The 19817-nt window shown below is 37.2% G+C and overlaps 1 protein-coding gene and 1 pseudogene across 1 annotated transcript; one reads left to right on the top strand and one right to left on the bottom strand.

The window, feature by feature from the left end:
* Nucleotides 1-1059: 1059 nt before the first annotated feature.
* On the bottom strand, nt 1060-4654 carry LOC115990845. Its single transcript, XM_031114615.1, has 4 exons — nt 3446-4654; nt 3038-3286; nt 1707-2796; nt 1060-1460 (listed from the first exon to the last, which is right to left on the bottom strand). Exons 1-4 carry the CDS (start codon nt 4652-4654, stop codon nt 1060-1062), a joined length of 2949 nt encoding a protein of 982 aa, XP_030970475.1.
* Nucleotides 4655-7051: 2397 nt separating this feature from the next.
* On the top strand, nt 7052-18169 carry LOC115988550 (annotated as a pseudogene).
* The last annotated feature ends 1648 nt before the right edge of the window (nt 18170-19817 follow it).

Genomic DNA, 19817 nt, shown 5'->3' with positions numbered 1-19817 from the left:
GAGAGAATTTATTTCACAATTAAAATTAATGTTGTACCCGATATATTTTAGATTTATAATATTTAATCTAAAATATGAAATTAATTTATTCAAAATAGGTAGGATCCTAACATTTTGACGCTATAAACTGTTTTCAGGAAATCAAACCTATCCAGTCAAACCTATCCTAGTATTTCCTAGATAATCAATGGAAATATCCAATTTGGAATTCTCTATTGGAAAATAAGGATAAAGTAATAACATAAGGAAAAGTAAGAATAAATCTAGCACACAGAGAATGCTTGATGCATCTTTATTTGATAATTTCCGATGGCTATATGTCTCATTTGAATACTTTTAGCATACCCTGCAGCTGGTTGTGGACTAAAACATCCAGTTTATCAGAAAAAGACTCAAACATTCATGGACTATTCAGTACTACTTTTTTATTATCCTATGGGATCGTTGAATATCATTTTTTTTTCGTTATCCTATGGACTATTCTCGGCGTTTAGAATAGAGTTAGGCTACAAATCTTATCAAATTCCACTGAAATCAGTGGATTCAATGTACATAATCAATTTATAGTATAGACTAGTGTGTGTTTCTCAAATAAAAAAAGATACTCAGTGTTGTCGAGTAATCCCACATCGGTAAGGTGTGATATTGAGAAGGGGTTTATCACTTGCTCCGCAACACTAACTGTTGCATGCAGTTTTGGTGTTGGCGTGTGAATGTATTCCCTTATCTCATCCCCCCTTCCCCCATATTTTTTTTGAGAAAGAAGACCAAAAACTCTTATTTAGTAGGAAGGCCAGTTAAATCGGCCTGAAGTACAGGAAGAATATCTGGTGGTACATCCTCCATCCAGACTTGCATTTGAGATAAATAAATTGCTCTTTTTGCTAAAGAGTGAGCTACAGTATTACAATGCCTAAGCACATGAGAGTAGTTTATTGTTGAGAAACATGAGGCAAGAAACTGAATGTCCTTCAGTATGTGTCCAAAACATGACAGAGAGTGAGTGTTGTTTACTAGTGCTGAGATAAGTATCTGCGAGTCCCCGTCCAAGGTTATCTGCTAAAAACCGGTCTCTAGTGCTAGCTTCAAAGCCCTCCTTGCTGCCATTGCTTCAACTTCGATAGCTGTAAAGGGAAGTGTGGTTTTTTCCGAAAGAGAGAGCATGACTTGGCCCTCTGAGTTGCGGATAACCACTCCCAAGCCGGCGCTATTTTCTACTGCAAACTGAGCGCCATCGAAATTTACTTTGTAAATGTTGCTGCTCGGTGCTTGCCAATTGGTTGGTGGTCGGCCTACTGGGATGATGGTTGAGAAGTTGTAGAGCTTGAATTCACGCATCCTATCTTGGGCTTGAGGTATCAGCTCGTTGAGTGGAGCTGCTGGTTTTCCGAGGTGAAGGTTATTTCTCCGGTTCCAGATTGCCCACGCCACCATGGAGAAGAGTGTTAGGTCCCTGTTATCTGCAAAAACACAACCAATTAGATCAATAAAAGATGTCGCCTGCTTCAGGCAACTATGATTCTAGAGTTGCACATCTGCCCACAGTTCACGCAGCTTTGGATAGTGATATAGTGCATGGACCACGTCCTCTCTTTGGTCTTTGCATTGCTCACAGAGGTTATCATCAATGACTTTCCTCTGCATCAGGTTCGTCTTTGTAGGTAAAGAATTTTTTTATGCCCACCAAATAAAATTTTTCACCTTACTCGGAACCTGTAAACTCCATATAGACTTCCAGAGAGGTTTTAGAGACTCCGGATCAGATTGACCAGGTTGAGATGACTGGTACTCTTGTTGGAAAAAAGTGTACCCTGACTTGACCGTGTACTCCCCAGTAGGGGTGAAAGGCCAGGTGAGGGTGTCTGTCTGGTCCGTGTGGCTCAAGGGGATTTTTTTGATCATCTCCGCTTCAAAACTCAGTAGATTTTCCTCTAGCACATCTTCTTTCCAAGCTCTATTTTCAACATCCAAAAGAGCACTAACTTTAGCATCAGCCAAAGCTCCTGTACATGGTGAGATAATTTTTGGGGAGTGCTTTGCAGGCAACCAACGTGAACCCCAAATTGAAACTGAACATCCATCTCCAATCCTCCAAACCGCACCCCTCTTTATTACTTCCCTGCCCTTAGTTATGCTTTTCCATGCATATGAGGCTGAGTTCGGATTTGTGGCTTCCATGATTGTGCAGTTGGGAAAATACTTGGCTTTGAAAACTCTATAAAACAGTGAGGTTTTATCATGCAAGAGTCTCCAAGTTTGCTTTGCGAGTAATGCATCATTGAATCTTGAAAGATCTTTGAAACCCATCCCCCCTTGTGTCTTTGGTTTGCAAAGCTCCTCCCACTTTGTCCAATGGACCTTTCTGCTCTCTCCTCTTTGACCCCAAAAAAATTTTTTAACCAAAGACTCAATATCATGGCACAATCCGATTGGTAGCTTGAAACACGACATCGCGTAAGTAGGCAAAGCTTGTGCCACTGCCTTGATTAGAATCTCCCTTCCCGCCTGAGACAGTAATTTCCCTTCCCACCCTTGCAATTTTTTCCACACCCTTTGCTTGATATTGTCAAAGCTCTCTTTTTTTCTTCGACCAATGAAAGATGGTAGGCCCAAGTACTTTTCATATTGCTGCACCACAGGCACTCCAAGAGCGGTTTTGATTTTGTCTTGCATATCTTGAGAGGTTGATTTACTGAAAAATAGAGTGGTTTTGTCTCTATTTATTTGCTGCCCTGATGCACCTTCATAACTTCTAACACTCGCTTTCTTTTGCCCTGCAGAAGATAAGACTATCCTCTGCAAAAAGAAGGTGGGTTAGTCTAGGACCATTCCGGCAAATCGAAACCCCCCTTATGTCACCCAAAGTTTCAGCTTTTTTCAACAACCCATGAAAATCCTCTGTGCATAAAAGAAATAAATAAGGGGAGAGAGGGTCGCCTTGTTTAAGGCCTCTAGTTGGGGTAATGTGCCCTTGGGGTTCCCCATTTATTAAAACTGAGTATGTGGCTGTTGAAATACACTTCATCATCAATTTAACCCATGCCTCTGCAAAACCCATTTTCCGCATCAGTTTCTCAATGTATGGCCACTCCACCCTATCGTATGCCTTACTCATGTCCAACTTCAAAGCCATATACCCTGTGTTACCTGATGAGTGATTTCTCATGTAGTGTAGAGTCTCAAACGCCACCATGATGTTGTCTGAAATTAACCGATCCGCCATGAAAGCACTTTGATGATCAGAGACAAGCTGTGGCATAATTTGTTTCAACCTGTTTGCCAACACCTTTGAAAAAACTCTAAACAGAACATTACTAAGACAGATAGGTCGATATTGTGAGACATATTCAGGATTTTTTACTTTAGGAATTAAAGTAATAAAGGAGTGACAGAGTGCATTAGGCAGAGTACCTGAATTTAAATACAACAAGATTGCTTCTGTTACCTCGGGACCTACCAAAGACCAATATCCTTGGTAAAAAAGTGGTGGCATACCGTCAGGGCCAGGGGATTTTAAGGGTGCTAACTGCTTTAAAGCATTTTCAACCTCATCTGCAGTAAACTCCTTTAGCAACTCCACATTCATGTCTTCTGTAACTTTTGTAGGTATCTGCTCCAAAATCTCCTCAAAGTCCACCGGTGCACAGGAGGTAAAAAGTTTTTGATAAAATTGGACTACAGTATCAGTCACATGGCTTGGGTGAGTGCACCATTGACCATTTTCATCATATAACCCTTTGATGTAATTTCTTCTTCTTCTTTGCATTGCTTTACTATGGAAAAAGCGAGTGTTCTTGTCACCATCACGAAGCCATTGCACTTTGGATCTTTGAGCCCACATTTTTGCCTCACGGTCAAGGAGTGTAAGGATTTGTTTTTCTAAGTATTTCATCCTTTTGTTGCTGCCCCCATTCATCGCAACCAGCTCTGCTTTTGCCAATAACTTCCTTGTTTTTTCCAATTCTTTCCTCACATTTTTGAAACAATTTCTACTCCATTTGGTCAGCTCCTTCCCACACTCATCCACCTTACGTATCACCTTTAAAACCTCATTTTCCCCATTGTCCCGCTGCCACACAGCTTGTACTGTGTTCGAGCAGCCTTGTTCAGTCAGCCACATCTGCTCGAATCTAAACGGTCTTTGTTGTGAACAATTCATCCCATCCGGTACAATCAAAATAGGTCTATGATCAGATGCATCTGCCTCCAAGTGATAGATTTTGGTATCCGGAAATAAAGCCAGCCAGTCTGAAGTTGCCACAGCTCTATCAAGGCGCTCCCACACTGTGTAATCCGCAAAGTGCTTATGCCATGTAAATTCTGACCCCACAAATCCCAAATCAAAAAAGCCACATTCATCAAGTACCTCTCTAAAAGCTTGCATTTGCCCATGTGGTCGAATTCTACCTCCCCTTTTCTCTGATTGTTTTGTTATCTCATTAAAGTCTCCCGCACAAATCCAAGGTGCAGATCCCCTTGCTTTCAAACTCTTCAACCGAGCCCATGCCTCATGTCTATTCTGTGTATTAGGTCCTCCATAAAATCCTCGAAATCTCCATTCATCATCCTTGTTCTTATTCACAATTGTATCTATATGATTTTTTGAGAAAGTTTCAAAGCTTAAGTCAAAATCCTCTTTCCAGAAAATTACCATTCCACCCGCCTTATTTCTTCTTGGCACCACAAATTTATGTTTGAACTTTATTTTATCTTGAACTAAAATTAGCCTTGCTTCATCCGTCCATGTTTCGGCTATAAACACAACGGAGGGATCTTTTGCCCGCACCATATCCACAAGCTGATTTTCTGTTCGTTAGTTCCCAAGCCCCCGACAGTTCCAACATAAGAGACTCATTGGTTCTGGCGGGGCTGGGAACCAGCCTCCGCCAATATGTTTGTTACAACTTCATCCACCCGAGAAACGAATTTCAATTTCTTTAGTAACTCTGGTTGATCCTCCTCTCTGCCACTTCTTTTTTCCCCTACTGCATCCTCCATCACAATATCTGATTCAGTTTCTGCCCGGTTGATTCTTTTCCATCTTCTTATATTAATTTCTGGACTGTTTGAAATATCAGCTAATGCTGATGCTGGACGGCACTTTAGGGGATGGGAATTAAGTGCACGTGAGTACACTTTTGTGGAAGAGCCTTCCCCATTAATTTTCAAAAACTCCAGATTATTTTCCTTATTGTTTTCCCCCTGTTTGTCCCGAGAATGCTCCTTGTTGACCTCAAACTTACCCAATTCACGGTCTATCTCCTAAATTTGCTCTTCAAATATCTCATCAGATTTTTTCTCTGCCATAAATATCGGGTCTGCTATATTTGGATATAGCTGGACTGTGGGAATTTGATTTGGAAATAACGGATCTTCCCCCTGAATATCTGGAGCAGAATATGTGGTAACTGATTGCTTATCCCTTTCCTTTTTTGACCGTATGATCTCAGGCGATGGACCCCCCTTACGGACCACCACCATTGGCAGTTTCCTGCTCTAGTTTGAAGGCACTGCCTTGGTCGAGTTGCTTTTTTTGGAGTAAAATCCTGGGACCACGACTACATTCTTTCGAGTTTGCGTGAAGGGTTGTGCACGTATCCATGGACCATATTGTTGAGTTTCCAATTGTAAAGTTCCTTCGCTGTCAATCCATAGATCGCAATCTTTATCCATGTGTGTGAGGCAACCACACCAGTAACAAAGGTTGGGGAGGCGTTCGTATTTGAAAGACACCCATAACTCCCTGCCATTTTCAAGTGATATGACGCGTCCATGACACAATGGTTTGGATACATCAACCTTGACTCGAACCCGAATGAAACCATCTCCTTCTACCTCTGTGTTATCTGCTGGGCTGTTAACCGTGCCTATAGTCTCACATATTTTTTCTGCTATCTTTTGAGTTCTGAAACGAACTGGTATTTCATGTACCTGAACCCAAAAATTTACCATGTTAAAATTCATATCACATAAATCTACATCCTTTTCATACCGCTGTAACACCACTAGGTGTTTGTCAAAACTCCACGGCTCTGACGCTAAGATTTTTTCCATCTCCTCATGGTTGTCGAAAGTGAATAACACGAAGTGGTCATCCTCTTTTTTAACCTTGAAACCATTCCTCGATCTCCATATTGGGTTGAAAGTCTTTGCAATAGCTTCAATGTTTAACGCCCGTTTGGTCAAAAACTTTGCTGCAAGAGTGAATTCTGGTGCTGCCTCTTCTTCATTCAGGCGAAGGTTATCCCCTTCCTGATCTGTAAGAGTTAGACAACTCCATGCTTTAGTGAGGTCGTCCATTTCTAAGAGTGTTTCCCAATCCCCACGAAGAAAAAACCCACAAAACCTAAGGTAACACTGTTACCAAAGGGACGAAAATACTCCTACAAAGAAGGGACTGCAAATTCTACGACCTAGGGGAAGAAGGAGCACCCTCTGACCCTAGAGAGGAGAAACTCACCTCATTTATACATAAAATTATACACTAGTGTCTCCCCCTTCCCCCATATATGTGTGTGTGTTTCTCAAATTAAAAAAAAAAAAAAAAAAAAAAAAATTATAGTATAGACTACGTGTAAGAGTAAAACCTTAATTCCGTATGACTTTGACTTTAAATATTTAAAATTCAAAACATGTGAATAAGGAAAAAGTTTTGCAATAAACTTGGTTGTAATTTATAAGGTTACAATTCCACCCAATATCTTCTTACTAGATGTGAATATTGACAAATTTAATGTTGAATCTAATTACATTTTCTTCCTATATCTCCTATGTTTCCAAAATTTCTGAAGATGAAAAATTAATAATTATATTATCAATCAAATATTTAAATTTTAAGTTTTTATTGTATGAAATTATATATTAAAAATAAGTTTATAAATTGAATAATAAACAAAATTCGATGCATGGAATTTCACATGTATATTAAGAACATAAATAATATGCAATTCAAGTTCCTATGGTTAGATTTTCAAAATATTTTACAATATTAATTTTTTAAGTGGAAATTAAAATCTTAGGCTACAACTGAACTGAGTTTGTAGCACTCTGTCCAAAAAATAAACAAACAAGCTTCTTCTTTGGGTGGTTCCTAAAAAAAGGAAAAAAACAACCCATATAACTATATAAGTACCTCAAAGTGTTGAAGTGTACCAGCTTCTTCTTTATTTTTATCACTGTTATCTAGTACTTTACTCTCAACTCTTTTGTATAGCAGTGAAAAGCCAAAATAACTGGAGAGAGAAAACAAAGCTTTGTGGCCTTGGGTGTATTTGGCAGCTATGGAAGAAATAAAAGTAACAAATCTGGGGAGTTCTCTTCCGGTACCTTGTGTTCAAGAGCTAGCGAAGGAGGCACTGACTACAGTGCCACCAAGATATGTACGGCTGGATCAAGACCCTCCTTTTGTATCTGACACCTCTTCGTTACCCAAAGTTCCAGTCATCGACATGCAAAGCTTAACTTCCAAGGATCTCATGGACAGGGAGCTGGAGAAGTTGCACCATGCTTGCAAACACTGGGGTTTCTTTCAGGTCTCTCTCTCTCTGTTTGGGTTAATCCTTTTATACTATACCTGAAAAGTGAAACTATGATCAGATCAAGCGGTCCAATAGAGAATTCCTAAGCAATCTAATAATTTAAAATTTTTTTCATTCATGAAGTTCTTATTTATATTTATTATCATTTTCTTTTTCTTTTTTTTGGGGGGGGGGGGGGGGGATGCTAGCCAACCGTGAATAGAAAGAAATAATTTCAAGCAATCTAATTTCTTTCTTTTTTTTAAGGAAAAAAAGTAATTTAACCCAAAATGTCAATGGTTATGTTGGGTTGCAGGGTTTTGTAATCAAACCCAAGGATATTGGGATGAGAAATTTTCAACCCAACCCAACTCATTACATGTGTTGAAACCAATCCAACCGCACCTATATTGGTCAGGTTGGGTTAGATTGAGTTGGGTTGGTGGATTGTGTTTAGATGTTTATTACTTGTACATAGTTGGACTTTTATCAAATATTTAATTACTTTTTCAATAAATTATTACAATTAAAACATTATTCTTAAATTATATTATTTGTTTCAAATTCATCCAAAATAATTTTCAAAATACCAAATAAATGAAAAAAAAAATGACAATAAGGGAAGTAAAGTAAACATATATATGGTGAGAGGTAAGATGGTCGAAAAAACTATCAACCCAAGGTCCAAACCCAACCCAAACTGGGACTTAAAATAAAATTCCAACACAACCCCACCCACCAACCCACAAAAATCAACTTGAAATGTTGGGTTGGGTTTCATTTGATTGGTGGGTTCGATTCACACCCATATACAAAACATTGATTTACTTGTAATACCTTTTCTCTTCTTTTTTCTTTTTCATTTTATTTTATACATCTTAATTGGGAGAGAAAGATTCAAGCTTAGGTCGTCTTTATATATACCTAAGTGTAACTTTGAGCATGGTAAATTGTTTAAATTTAAATAGTGAATAATATCTAATTCATACAAAATTTGACATGTTATAATAATATATAGAACATGTAATCTAAGAGCATTCTCATCAAAGAATGCAAATAATTTAGGATTTAACATCTCAAAATCCGACTTTATCTATTTTAACATACCACTTTTCAATACACCCAACATCAAAAGTTTTATATTTTTTTACCATTTCATTAAAATATTATTTCTTTATTATTTTTTAATTCTTTTTTATTCTCAATCTATCTCTTTCTCTCTCTTTCTCTGTGTATCTGACTTCTCTCAAACTCACTGCAAAACCCACCTGCCACCGACTGCTACCAACCACCACTGCCCACACCCACTGCCATAGCCACCACCGCCCATAACCTTAACCCCCAACCACCAAAATCACAAACAAAAACAAACCCAAAATCAAATCACAAACCTAAACCATAAAACTCATACCCACCCACCATCAACCACAACCAGTCCTCCGCAAAAACCCATCAAACAAATATTCACCACCACCAGTCCACCATAAAAACCCATCAAACAAATACCCACCACTAACGGTCCACCACAAAACTATACCCATCTAAAATTACAAATCATACCCATCCAAACCATACCCATCCACCACCACCGGTTCACCACAAAACCATACCCATCCTAAACCATAAACCATACCCATCTACCACTGGTCCATCCATCGACGAGCTAGTGATGTTGCAGATGAAGAGCTATTATTGATCAGCAGCGTGCAGAGATCAAGGACAAGCAGATATCAGGTTTTGGAAGAAGTGACAACACCAGACCACAACAGACCATGAACCACAAGAGAGGTAAGAGAGAAGAGGGAAGAGAGAAGTGAGATAGGAAAGAGAGATAGAAAAGAAATAGATCCGTTGGTGAATATATATATATATATATATATATTTTTTTTTTTTTACAGTCCAACTACGGTGAGCTGTTATTGATAACAGCTCACTGTAGCTTGGTGCTAAATTTTTTAACATTTAGCATGTTTGATGGAAGTGTACTTTTATCATTTGAGGTGCTAAAAATGCTAAAAAAAATAGTATTTAGCATTTTTAGCACCTTTAATGGGAATGCTCTAATGGTTGATTTTTTCAAATAGTATTTAAAAAAAAAATTATTATTAAATGACACACAAAAAGAAAGTCACCTAAAACAAATGGGCTAGATATATAAATGGGTATCATCACATGTAATGCAAATCAACATGGAATTGGTTCACCTCGTCAAAATTAAAGACGTTATAATCATTTTTATTGTACTTAACCAAAATATAAATAAAAATTCTAAGATTAAATTTATTAATTATAACTAGTAAACAATTTCCTCCCTCAACTGTTCTGTGCGTGTGCCACTTTTGCATGGTCGTAATAAGAATTATTTCCAATATTCATATAGAATAGAAAAACTCTATTTATACAAAATTTATTTTCAAATTAAACCCTTAAAAATAAAAAAGTAATAAATTAAATCCCAACCCATTTAAATGGTATGACATTGTGTTTGAGATTTAATATAAGTTGATGGTTTAATTTCTGAGTAATCCTAAAACAATAGGTTTAATTTTTTACTTTTTAAAACTCAATGAGAACCATGATTTATTACCCTTCCTAAATTATAGAGTTAAAAAAAAAAAAAATGTAATTTTACTAAAATAAGAAGAGTATTTCAATTTTCAGTATCATTTCTTTGTATCTCCTTAAAATTTGGCTTTAACTAAAGATTGATTGATTGTAGTTAATAAACCATGGGGTGAGCACTTCACGGCAAAATTTGCCAAAAAGTGAAAATTCTGAAAAATTTTAGCTGGACAGCACGCGTTCAAACTTATTTAGTTAGTTAGACTGTTTTTGAAAGTCGAGTTTGGCAAACTCGACTTTGGGCTGGAATAAAGACACAATAGTGACGTTTTTTTTAGTGGCGTTTGTTAGAAACGCCACTATAGGTTCCCTATAGTGGCGTTTTCTATAAACGCTGCTATAGCCACTAAAAAAACGCCACTATAGTGTCTGTTTTCCAGCCCAAAGTCGAGTTTGCCAAACTCGACTTTCAAAAACAGTTTAACTTACTAAATAACTTTGAATATGTGCCACGCGTCTAATTTTTTTCCAAGAATAGTCTGTTTGGCAATTTTTTCCAGCACTTCACTGTTAGAGAATGTGAAGTTGGGCCTTCAAGAATTCTTTAATCTTCCGATGGAAGAGAAGAAGAAGTTTTCGCAACAAACTGGAGATATAGAGGGCTTTGGGCAAGCCTTTGTTGTGTCTGAGGAGCAGAAGCTTGATTGGGCAGACATGTTTTACATGATCACACTTCCTGTTTATTTAAGGAAGCCTCACCTGTTTCCCAAGCTCCCTCTTCCATTCAGGTTCTCTGTCTCTCTCAATTACGCATGCAATATATATAAAAGATAGAATTGATAAATTCACATTATTAATCAACTTTATTCTAAGATTAGAATATTAACAACCAACCAAATACTAACAAAATATGAGATACTTGTGCCAAATAAAAAATTTATTCCAAGATTAGAATATTATGATATGATCTGTTGTTGTAAGATTGGAAAACAGAGAATAGAGAGAGCTACGGAAGCGAAGAAAAAGAGATAGAGAAAAAGAAACTTCTGGAGGAACTTTCTATATTCTGATTCTGGAAAAAAATGAATTGATTGATTATCTGTACACGAGTTCAATATATATACTAACAGAGCAGCTAACTGAAACAGTAACTAATTCCCTAATTACACGGAGAGTAGTTACATATAGCACGTGCAACACTCACGTGTAAACTTAAATAACTAATACAAATTGAAAACTACAAGTAGCATAAGTCCCTTGTGCCGTTTTGTGTCAACACCACTTGCTTTGCTTTACTCTGTTTCACAAGCACTTCACTTCACCTCACTGTTTCTGCTTCTTGCCTCACTGCTGCTTTAACCTTGAGTCTAGTATCTTTACAGCCCCCCTCAAGGTTAGCTTCAGGTCTATGGATATTGATTATGCTCATTTTGTCAAGTAAAGAAAACAATTGTCTAGCACCAAGTGCCTTTGTCAACAAATCTGCTAACTGTGTGTGAGTTGGAGTATAAAACAACTTGATCACTTGATCTTGCACTTTGTCTCTAACCAGGTGGCAGTCTATTTCTATGTGCTTTGTACGCTCATGAAATACAGGATTCTCTCCTATATATATGGCAGCTTTGTTATCACAGAAAAGTAGAGCCGGTTGTGGATGACAAACTTCAAGATCCTTCAATAGAGCTAGCAGCCAGGTTATTTCACATACTGTCACAGCCATTGCCCTGTATTCTGCCTCTGCAGAAGATCTAGACACAATAGACTGCTTTTTAGACTTCCATGATATCAAAGAATCACCTAGAAATATGCAATATCCAGTCGTTGATCTCCTAGTATCTACACATGCTGCCCAATCTGCATCAGTGTACCCTTTCAAATGGAAATCAGATCTTGAAGACAACAAAATTCCTTGACCAGGACAGCTTTTGATATACTGCAATACCTTATAAGCTGCATCCAAGTGAGGTTTTCTAGGCTTGGACATGAATTGGCTGAGCTTGTGGACTGGATATGCCAAGTCTGGCCTAGTAATGGTTAGATATAGTAATCTACCAACCAATCTTCTATAGATTTCAGGATTAGCCAACAATTCTCCATAATGCTTACTTAGCTTCAAATTTTGGTCCATTGGAATCGTGCAAGGCTTACAAGCTGTCATCCCTGCATCCTTAAGTATCTCAAGGGCATATTTTCTTTGGCACAATGTGATTCCCTTATCTGATCTAGCCACTTCAAGGCCAAGAAAATATTTCAAACTTCCAAGGTCTTTAAGCTTGAATTTCTTATCCAAAAATAGTTTAAGTTCTTCCACTGCCTTGACATCATTGCTAGCAATGAGGATGTCATCCACATAAACTAATAGGGCCAAAAATGACCTTTGAGACTTCTTAGTAAACAAAGAGTAGTCTGACTTTGATTGTTTGAAACCATATTGTAAGATTGTGGATGAAAGCTTAGAGTACCACTGTCTGGAAGCTTGCTTAAGTCCATATAAGGACTTATTGAGCTTACAAACCAGTCCCCCCTTGCAGTGAAACCCCTGTGGAAGCTGCATGTATACATCCTCATGTAGATCACCATGGAGGAAGGCATTATTAACATCAAGTTGAGCCAAATGCCAACCCCGAACAGCAGAAACAGCCAATAAAGTCTTGACAGTAGCCATTTTGGCAACGGGAGAGAAAGTTTCAGTAAAGTCAAGGCCCTCTTGTTGAGTAAACCCCTTCGCCACTAAACGTGCCTTGTATCTTTCAATACTGCCATCTGCCCTATATTTTACCCTATAAACCCATTTGCAACCCACAGCCTTCTTATGAGGAGGTAAAGGTGTGAGAGTCCAAGTATTGTTAGCCTCTAAGGCAGCAATTTCTGTATCCATTGCTTCCTGCCACTGTGGAGTTTTGACAGCCTCAAAGTAGGACTTGGGTTCAGGAATATTAGTAATGAGGGAACAAAAATGGGCATAAGAAGTGGATAAATGTGAAGTAGAAAGATAAGAAGATAAAGGGTATTTGGTACCTGAAGTGGGATGTGAAGAACCTGCCTGGATGGAAGAAGTGGAGTGAGAAAATGGATCACAAACAACTGAGCTGCATTTGTATGATTGCAGATAGGTAGGAGGCTTGGAAACCCTTTGTGACCTTCTTAAAGATGGAGTGGAAGCAACAATGTCTAAGGTTGGAGCAACATCAGCAATAGCAGGAGAAAAAGAAGGACTACCAGATGTATTAGGAGGATTAGACATAGAAAGAGACTCATTTAGGGACTCATCTAGGGTAGGAGTATTGGAAGAAAGGGAAGAAAAAAGATCAGGAAGTGGAGTAGAGGGACTGACCTGAGATGGTGAAGGAATAGAATCTGTGACAATATCAGAAGTTGGAAAAGAAAGCAAAGGATCATGAGGTGAAGCTACTGAAGGAAACAAATGAGGTAGAGGAATATTGGAATGAGAAGAGGATGAATAAGGATCTGACACAAAAGGAAAAAGTGTTTCATGAAAAATCACATTCCTTGAAATGAAAATTTTCTTAGTAAATAGGTTGAGAAGTTTGTAACCCTTAACACCAAATGGGTATCCAAGAAAAACACAAGGTACAGACCTGGGATCAAACTTAGTTCTATGTTGAATTAAAGTTGAAGCAAAACAAAGACAACCAAAAACTTTGAGATGCTCATAAGAAGGGGTTTTGCCATATAACTTTTCAAAAGGAGATTTGTTATTCAAAATAGGGGAAGGCAACCTGTTAATGATATGTACAGCAGTCAACACACACTCACCCCAAAGATAAAGAGGGACATTAGATTGAAATCTCAAGGCCCTAGCCATGCTCAAGATATGTTGGTGTTTCCTCTCCACAACTGAATTTTGTTGTGGAGTGGCTACACAAGAATGTTGATGTATAATACCATTTGCAGAAAAAAAATCTTTCAAGAAAAACTCAGGAGCATTATCAGTTCTAAACACCTTGATTTTTGTGTGAAACTGTGTACATATCATGTTGTAAAAAGAAACAAGCAGTGGCCTAGTATCTGATTTGTATTTCATTAGATAGACCCAAGTAGATCTAGTAGCATCATCAACTAAAGTAAGAAAATATTTGAAACCTTCTTGAGTAGGTTTAACAAAAGGACCCCAAACATCACAATGGACAATATCAAAAGCATTAGGGGAAATGTGATTAAAGGATGGAAATGGTAACTTTTTCTGTTTAGCAATAGGACAAAGAACACAATCTTTATTGCTTTGAAATTGGATTACATCAGGAATATGATTGTGCAGAGTATTGAGCTTATTATCGGAAACATGCCCAAGTCTAAGATGCCAAAGAAATGGCTTAGAAACAACAGGAACATTGGAAACAGAATTTACAAGTGAATCAAAAACAGACTGTAAAATGGAAGAAACTCCTGATATAGATTTGCAATCTGGTGAAACTTGCAGCAAGTAGAGATTGTTGTGCAATTTACCCACTCCAATCGTTTTCCAACATGACAGGTCCTGTATGAAGCAAAATTTTGAAAGAAAAACAAAACAACAAGATAGGCATTTTGTCAATTTGCTAACAGAGATTAGGTTGAATGAAAAAGAGGGAACACAAAGAACGTTTTCAAGAATTAAGGTGGGTGTGATTTGGATGGTGCCTATGTGAGTGACAGCAACTTTCTCACCATTAGGCAATTGAACAGAAGTAGATATAGAACTAGTGATTTTGGTGAATAAGGTGACAGAGTGAATTATGTGATCTGTAGCACCAGTATCAAGAACCCAAGTCTCACTATTAAAAGCAGTTTTGTGTACAGGATTCACAGCAAATACAGAATGTCGCATGCTTAAAGACATACAATCTTGAAACATATGACAAGTTTTACCTGAAGCAGCAGTGGAAGTAATTGCAGAATTGGCTGAATGAACACCCTCACAAGAATCAGATGAGAAGGCATGAGTGTTGAGTAGAGAAATCAATTGCTGGCATTGATCCGCAGTGAATGGAAAATTACCACTGCCTAGCTGTGTTTCTCCAATCTGAGATTGATCACCCTCAAGACTGATCTGATTTGCCATTGGAGCTTTTCCCTTCTGCTTATAACTCGGTGGAAAACCAACCAATTTATAACACTTCTCCTTGATGTGACCAAGCTTGCCACAATAACTGCACATAGGCCTTCCTTTTCCAGCATTGCCTTTGAAATTCTTGCCAGAATTATTTGCAAAACCAGAGCCATGAGTGAAGCTTTGATTTTTAACAGCAAGAGCAGTTGTTTCAACTGATGAACCTAGATTGAAACCTGAAGATCTTTGCCTTTCTTCTTGAATCACCAAAGAAAAAGCCTTGTCTATAGAAGGAGTAGGTTCCATCATGAGAATCTGAGTCCGTACTTGAGAGTAGGCATCATTCAATCCATTGAGAAATTGCATCAGTGAATCTTGATGCTGAAGTGAATTGATCTTATCATTCACACCACAAGTGCACTTGCCACAAGAACAGCAAGGCAAAGGTCTGAAATTTAACAACTCATCCCACGAAGCTTGAAGCACTGTGAAGTAGGAGGTGACTGTTGAATCTCCTTGCATCACAGTGGAAATTTGCTTTTGCAGCTGTGAAATTCGTGGTCCATTAGCTTGAGAGAAACGATTCTTGAGTACATTCCAAACTTCAAGAGCAGTGTTCCTATAGATCACACTAGCAGTGATATGAGGCGAGACGCAATTCAGAATCCAAGAGGAAATCATCGAATTGCACTTAGACCATGCCTTCTTCTCCAGTGGAGTGACTGCCATTGAAGCAGTGATTGATCCATCAACAAAACCTAGTTTGCTTTTGGCATCCAAAGCCATCTTCATAGCACGAGCCCAGGTAGGATAGTTATCCTCTGTTAATGGCTGCGAAACCAAGATCGCACCAGGTGATTCACCGTGATGCAGAAAGAATGGGCTATGCGGATCCTCCATTGGTGAAAGCTCACGCTGTGAGGTTGAAGATGAACTTTGTTGAGGATTGGACGCCATTGAAAGCGATTCAGGCTCTGATACCATGTAAGATTGGAAAACAGAGAATAGAGAGAGCTACGGAAGCGAAGAAAAAGAGATAGAGAAAAAGAAACTTCTGGAGGAACTTTCTATATTCTGATTCTGGAAAAAAATGAATTGATTGATTATCTGTACACGAGTTCAATATATATACTAACAGAGCAGCTAACTGAAACAGTAACTAATTCCCTAATTACACGGAGAGTAGTTACATATAGCACGTGCAACACTCACGTGTAAACTTAAATAACTAATACAAATTGAAAACTACAAGTAGCATAAGTCCCTTGTGCCGTTTTGTGTCAACACCACTTGCTTTGCTTTACTCTGTTTCACAAGCACTTCACTTCACCTCACTGTTTCTGCTTCTTGCCTCACTGCTGCTTTAACCTTGAGTCTAGTATCTTTACAGTTGTGATCGGTACATAATAAAAATGGTGTCAATGATGAGTTCATATTAAATAAATAAAAAATCATGGAAGCGGTTGTGAAAAATGTTTGGTTTCTATCATTACTATTCTTTTATAGTCCATTTTTAATACGGCAACAACTATGGGCAAGCAATAGTATGGTAATTATAAATACTTTGAGAGTACAATAAATGTGTACTCCTGCTCACATATTGGTGTGATGGTCACTTTACAAGTATAAGTGTTTATAGGGTGTGGAAGGCAAGGGTCGGGGTTCAAGTATTCAGGAAGGAATTTCATACACATATACACTTAAATTAGATTAGAGTGGAATTTCTATCATGTAAAAAAAAAAAAAAAAAAAAAAAAAAAAAAAAAAAAAAAAGATACCGCTAATTAAATTCATGACATGACAAATTTTTTATGTGAGTAGAGAGAGTTGTACTCCGATAATATTCTATAAATTTTTGTAGTATTCTTTGTATACAACAACTAATTATAGGATCTATCCAGAAATCAAATCAAGTTGTTGCTTTGGAAAAGTACTCCTTTTTGGTTTCCCTTTTACTAAGGATTGAGCCATATGTTCTTTGAATGTAGAGATACGTTAGAAGCTTACTCTCTTGACTTAAAAGCTCTTGCCATGAAAATCCTTGACCTCATGGCAAAAGCTCTCAAAATGGAAGCTGTGGATATGAAAGTGTTGTTTGAAGAAGGGCATCAAGCCATGAGGATGAACTATTATCCTCCATGTCCCCAACCAGAGCTTGCTATTGGCCTCAATTCTCACTCTGATGCAGTTGGTCTAACAATCCTTCTACAAATCAATGAAATGGAAGGTCTCCAGATAAGACAAAATGGGATGTGGATTCCCGTGAAACCTCTCCAAAATGCTTTTGTTGTCAACATCGGAGATATTTTGGAGGTACCTATATGGCATAACATTTTTTTTAGAAAATAAAATATTCTGGTCCATTTCTTTATGTAATTGGCTTGGTCGTAATCAACTTTCATATCTTGTCAAAAACCAAATCAAGGTTTACCCCTTCAAATATCTCGAATGCTTTTTTTGAGTATGGATAATGTTATTAATGTGTACAAAGTATATGCACAAAGGTTAAGCACATAAGGAAAATAAATAAATAAATGTCAAGAGTTTGCATCTCATGCATCGAATAAATATATTTTCTATTTCATATGTCACTGTAAGTCTACATGTTACAAGATAAAAATACATATCTAATATATAATATATTAAATATAAGGAGGACAATAATTCACAAAGCTTATGTATTTAATCATGGGAGCTCAAACTACCTAATTGTGGTTTGCCAGATTGTGACGAATGGTATATACCGTAGCATCGAACATCGAGCAACAGTTAATTCAGAATGTGAAAGACTCTCTATAGCTACATTTTACAGCCCAAAGCTGGATGGGGATATGTTGTTAAGCCAGAGAGACCTGCATTATTCAAACAAATAGGGGTTGCAGATTACTTCAAGGGATTTTTTTTCCCGTGAACTCCATGGCAAATCGTACGTGGATGCCATGAGGATCTAAAAGGAGGAAGATAAAAGTATTTGAACATATTACACATGTATTCATGTGAATAGAGTACCCTTTAAGACCTTATTATAAGGAAATAAATGTTACCGGAGTGACTGGAAAACGTCATTATTTTTATGAGTGCAAACTAGTACTAGTGTTAATAATCACTACTATATTCAGGCCAGCTTGTGATGAATGAATTGCGATCACCGTTTTTCACCATACATGAGTTGGATCACCGTTTTTCACTATATATAAGTTGGAAAATTGTGATTAGTACAAAATCATTTTAATATCGAATTATCACTGATATCCCTTTTATTATATATGTTCGGTTAAAAAATTGTTGACTTCAATTAATTAACCAATTACTCAAGTTGATTAATTAGATCAAATTATGTGCAAATTAAATTAGAACACAAAAAAAAATTACCAATCTAAATTAGTGTGCAACTGACATTAAATTTGAAAATGTGATTTGTTTACAAATGGAGAAAACCTTTGCTTGCAAAAGCCCCACTAGATAAATTTCAAGTCATCATTTTTGAAGAATCCACTAATAAAGAAACAAGCAGTTACAAGTATGAGAAATCTTACTCCACTGGCCTATTCCAAAATACCAACCTATAGTTGAACCTTTACTCTAATCCTCAATTAGATTTGTTCATGTAGAGACTTCTCTTTGTATGGATCCCAGTAAATGACTAACAACATAGTAACTTGATTGTTGCTGTTTGATGCAGAGTTCTTCAATCCATGCTTGTAGATCTTAAAGTAGCTTGGTACAAGACCCTAAGACACACAAGAAGTCGCAACAACTCTTGTGAAGCGTGCAGCTCTATATGAGTTTCTCTAGGTCCTTGTATATCTTTGCATGAATGATAACAGTAGTAAAAGATAGAATTTATATGCTTTGGAAAACTAGACCATGAAACCCTAGAAAGACCTTGTCATCATGGGCCGAAAACAGATCTGGTATTTCAAAATCTACAAATCTTGATAGATCAAGAAGTATTGAGATAGGTATCGGAATTCATTAAAGCTCGATAGATTGAAGGTGTTGAGCTAGGTATCGAGACTACTAATTTCAAATTTTCTTGTGTTGATTCTTGAGTAATTTTCATATCTTCAATAATGCAACTTTTTATGATATTTTTAACACCACTTAAACACTATCCAATTAAAAAAAGAAAAGAAAAAGTGTTTTTTTTTTTTTTTTTTTTTTGAAAGGGAAAAAAAAAAAAATTGTGTGTTTTGTCATAAAATATATCAAATACATAAATATATTACCCTAACAATATATCAATCACAATCTATCAGACTATCACTTCAACCATTGTGAAAAGAAGAGCTTGTCATATTTATTATGTATCTAGATTTATTGTAAGCCATTACATTTGGGTACAAGGGAAGGAGAACGCGGACAAAATGGTACCCAAAACGGATTCTGTAGCCACTACGAATTCTATCATATATGTTGATTATGGGGCATGCCGCATACAATGGTTAAATCGCATGTATTAATATTCTGTCCCTTTCGACCCTACTCATGACCGCTGTCCATTGAATAGCAGATCGTCAAATTTGGCATGAATCGCATGAACTATAGATTCATTTCTGCTGAGTCTGATGTCATGGTACAATTATACAAACCTACCATTTGACACTAATTAATCACTAAAGTTAATGGCCAATTGACATCCACTATTAATTAAGTATAAAAAGACTTTTTATTTTTTATTTTTTTTG

Source organism: Quercus lobata, chromosome 5 (genome assembly GCF_001633185.2).
Source record: "Quercus lobata isolate SW786 chromosome 5, ValleyOak3.0 Primary Assembly, whole genome shotgun sequence".
Lineage (NCBI taxonomy): Eukaryota > Viridiplantae > Streptophyta > Magnoliopsida > Fagales > Fagaceae > Quercus > Quercus lobata.
Note: the sequence above shows the minus strand (reverse complement) of the source record. Positions and strands in the feature narration are given on the sequence as shown.

What these genes read in the sequence shown, in the direction of transcription:
- LOC115990845 (XM_031114615.1), bottom strand. Translation starts at nt 4,654, where the DNA reads ATGGTAATTTTCTGGAAAGAGGATTTTGACTTAAGCTTTGAAACTTTC. An exon ending in TGGGTTTTGCAGAGGCATGG is followed by an intron (nt 2,797 to 3,037) that starts GTTAAATTGATG and finishes TTCTTTTTGCAG; the next exon opens with AGGATAGTCTTATCTTCTGC. An exon ending in ATGGAGTTTACAGGTTCCGA is followed by an intron (nt 1,461 to 1,706) that starts GTAAGGTGAAAA and finishes GTGTTTTTGCAG; the next exon opens with ATAACAGGGACCTAACACTC.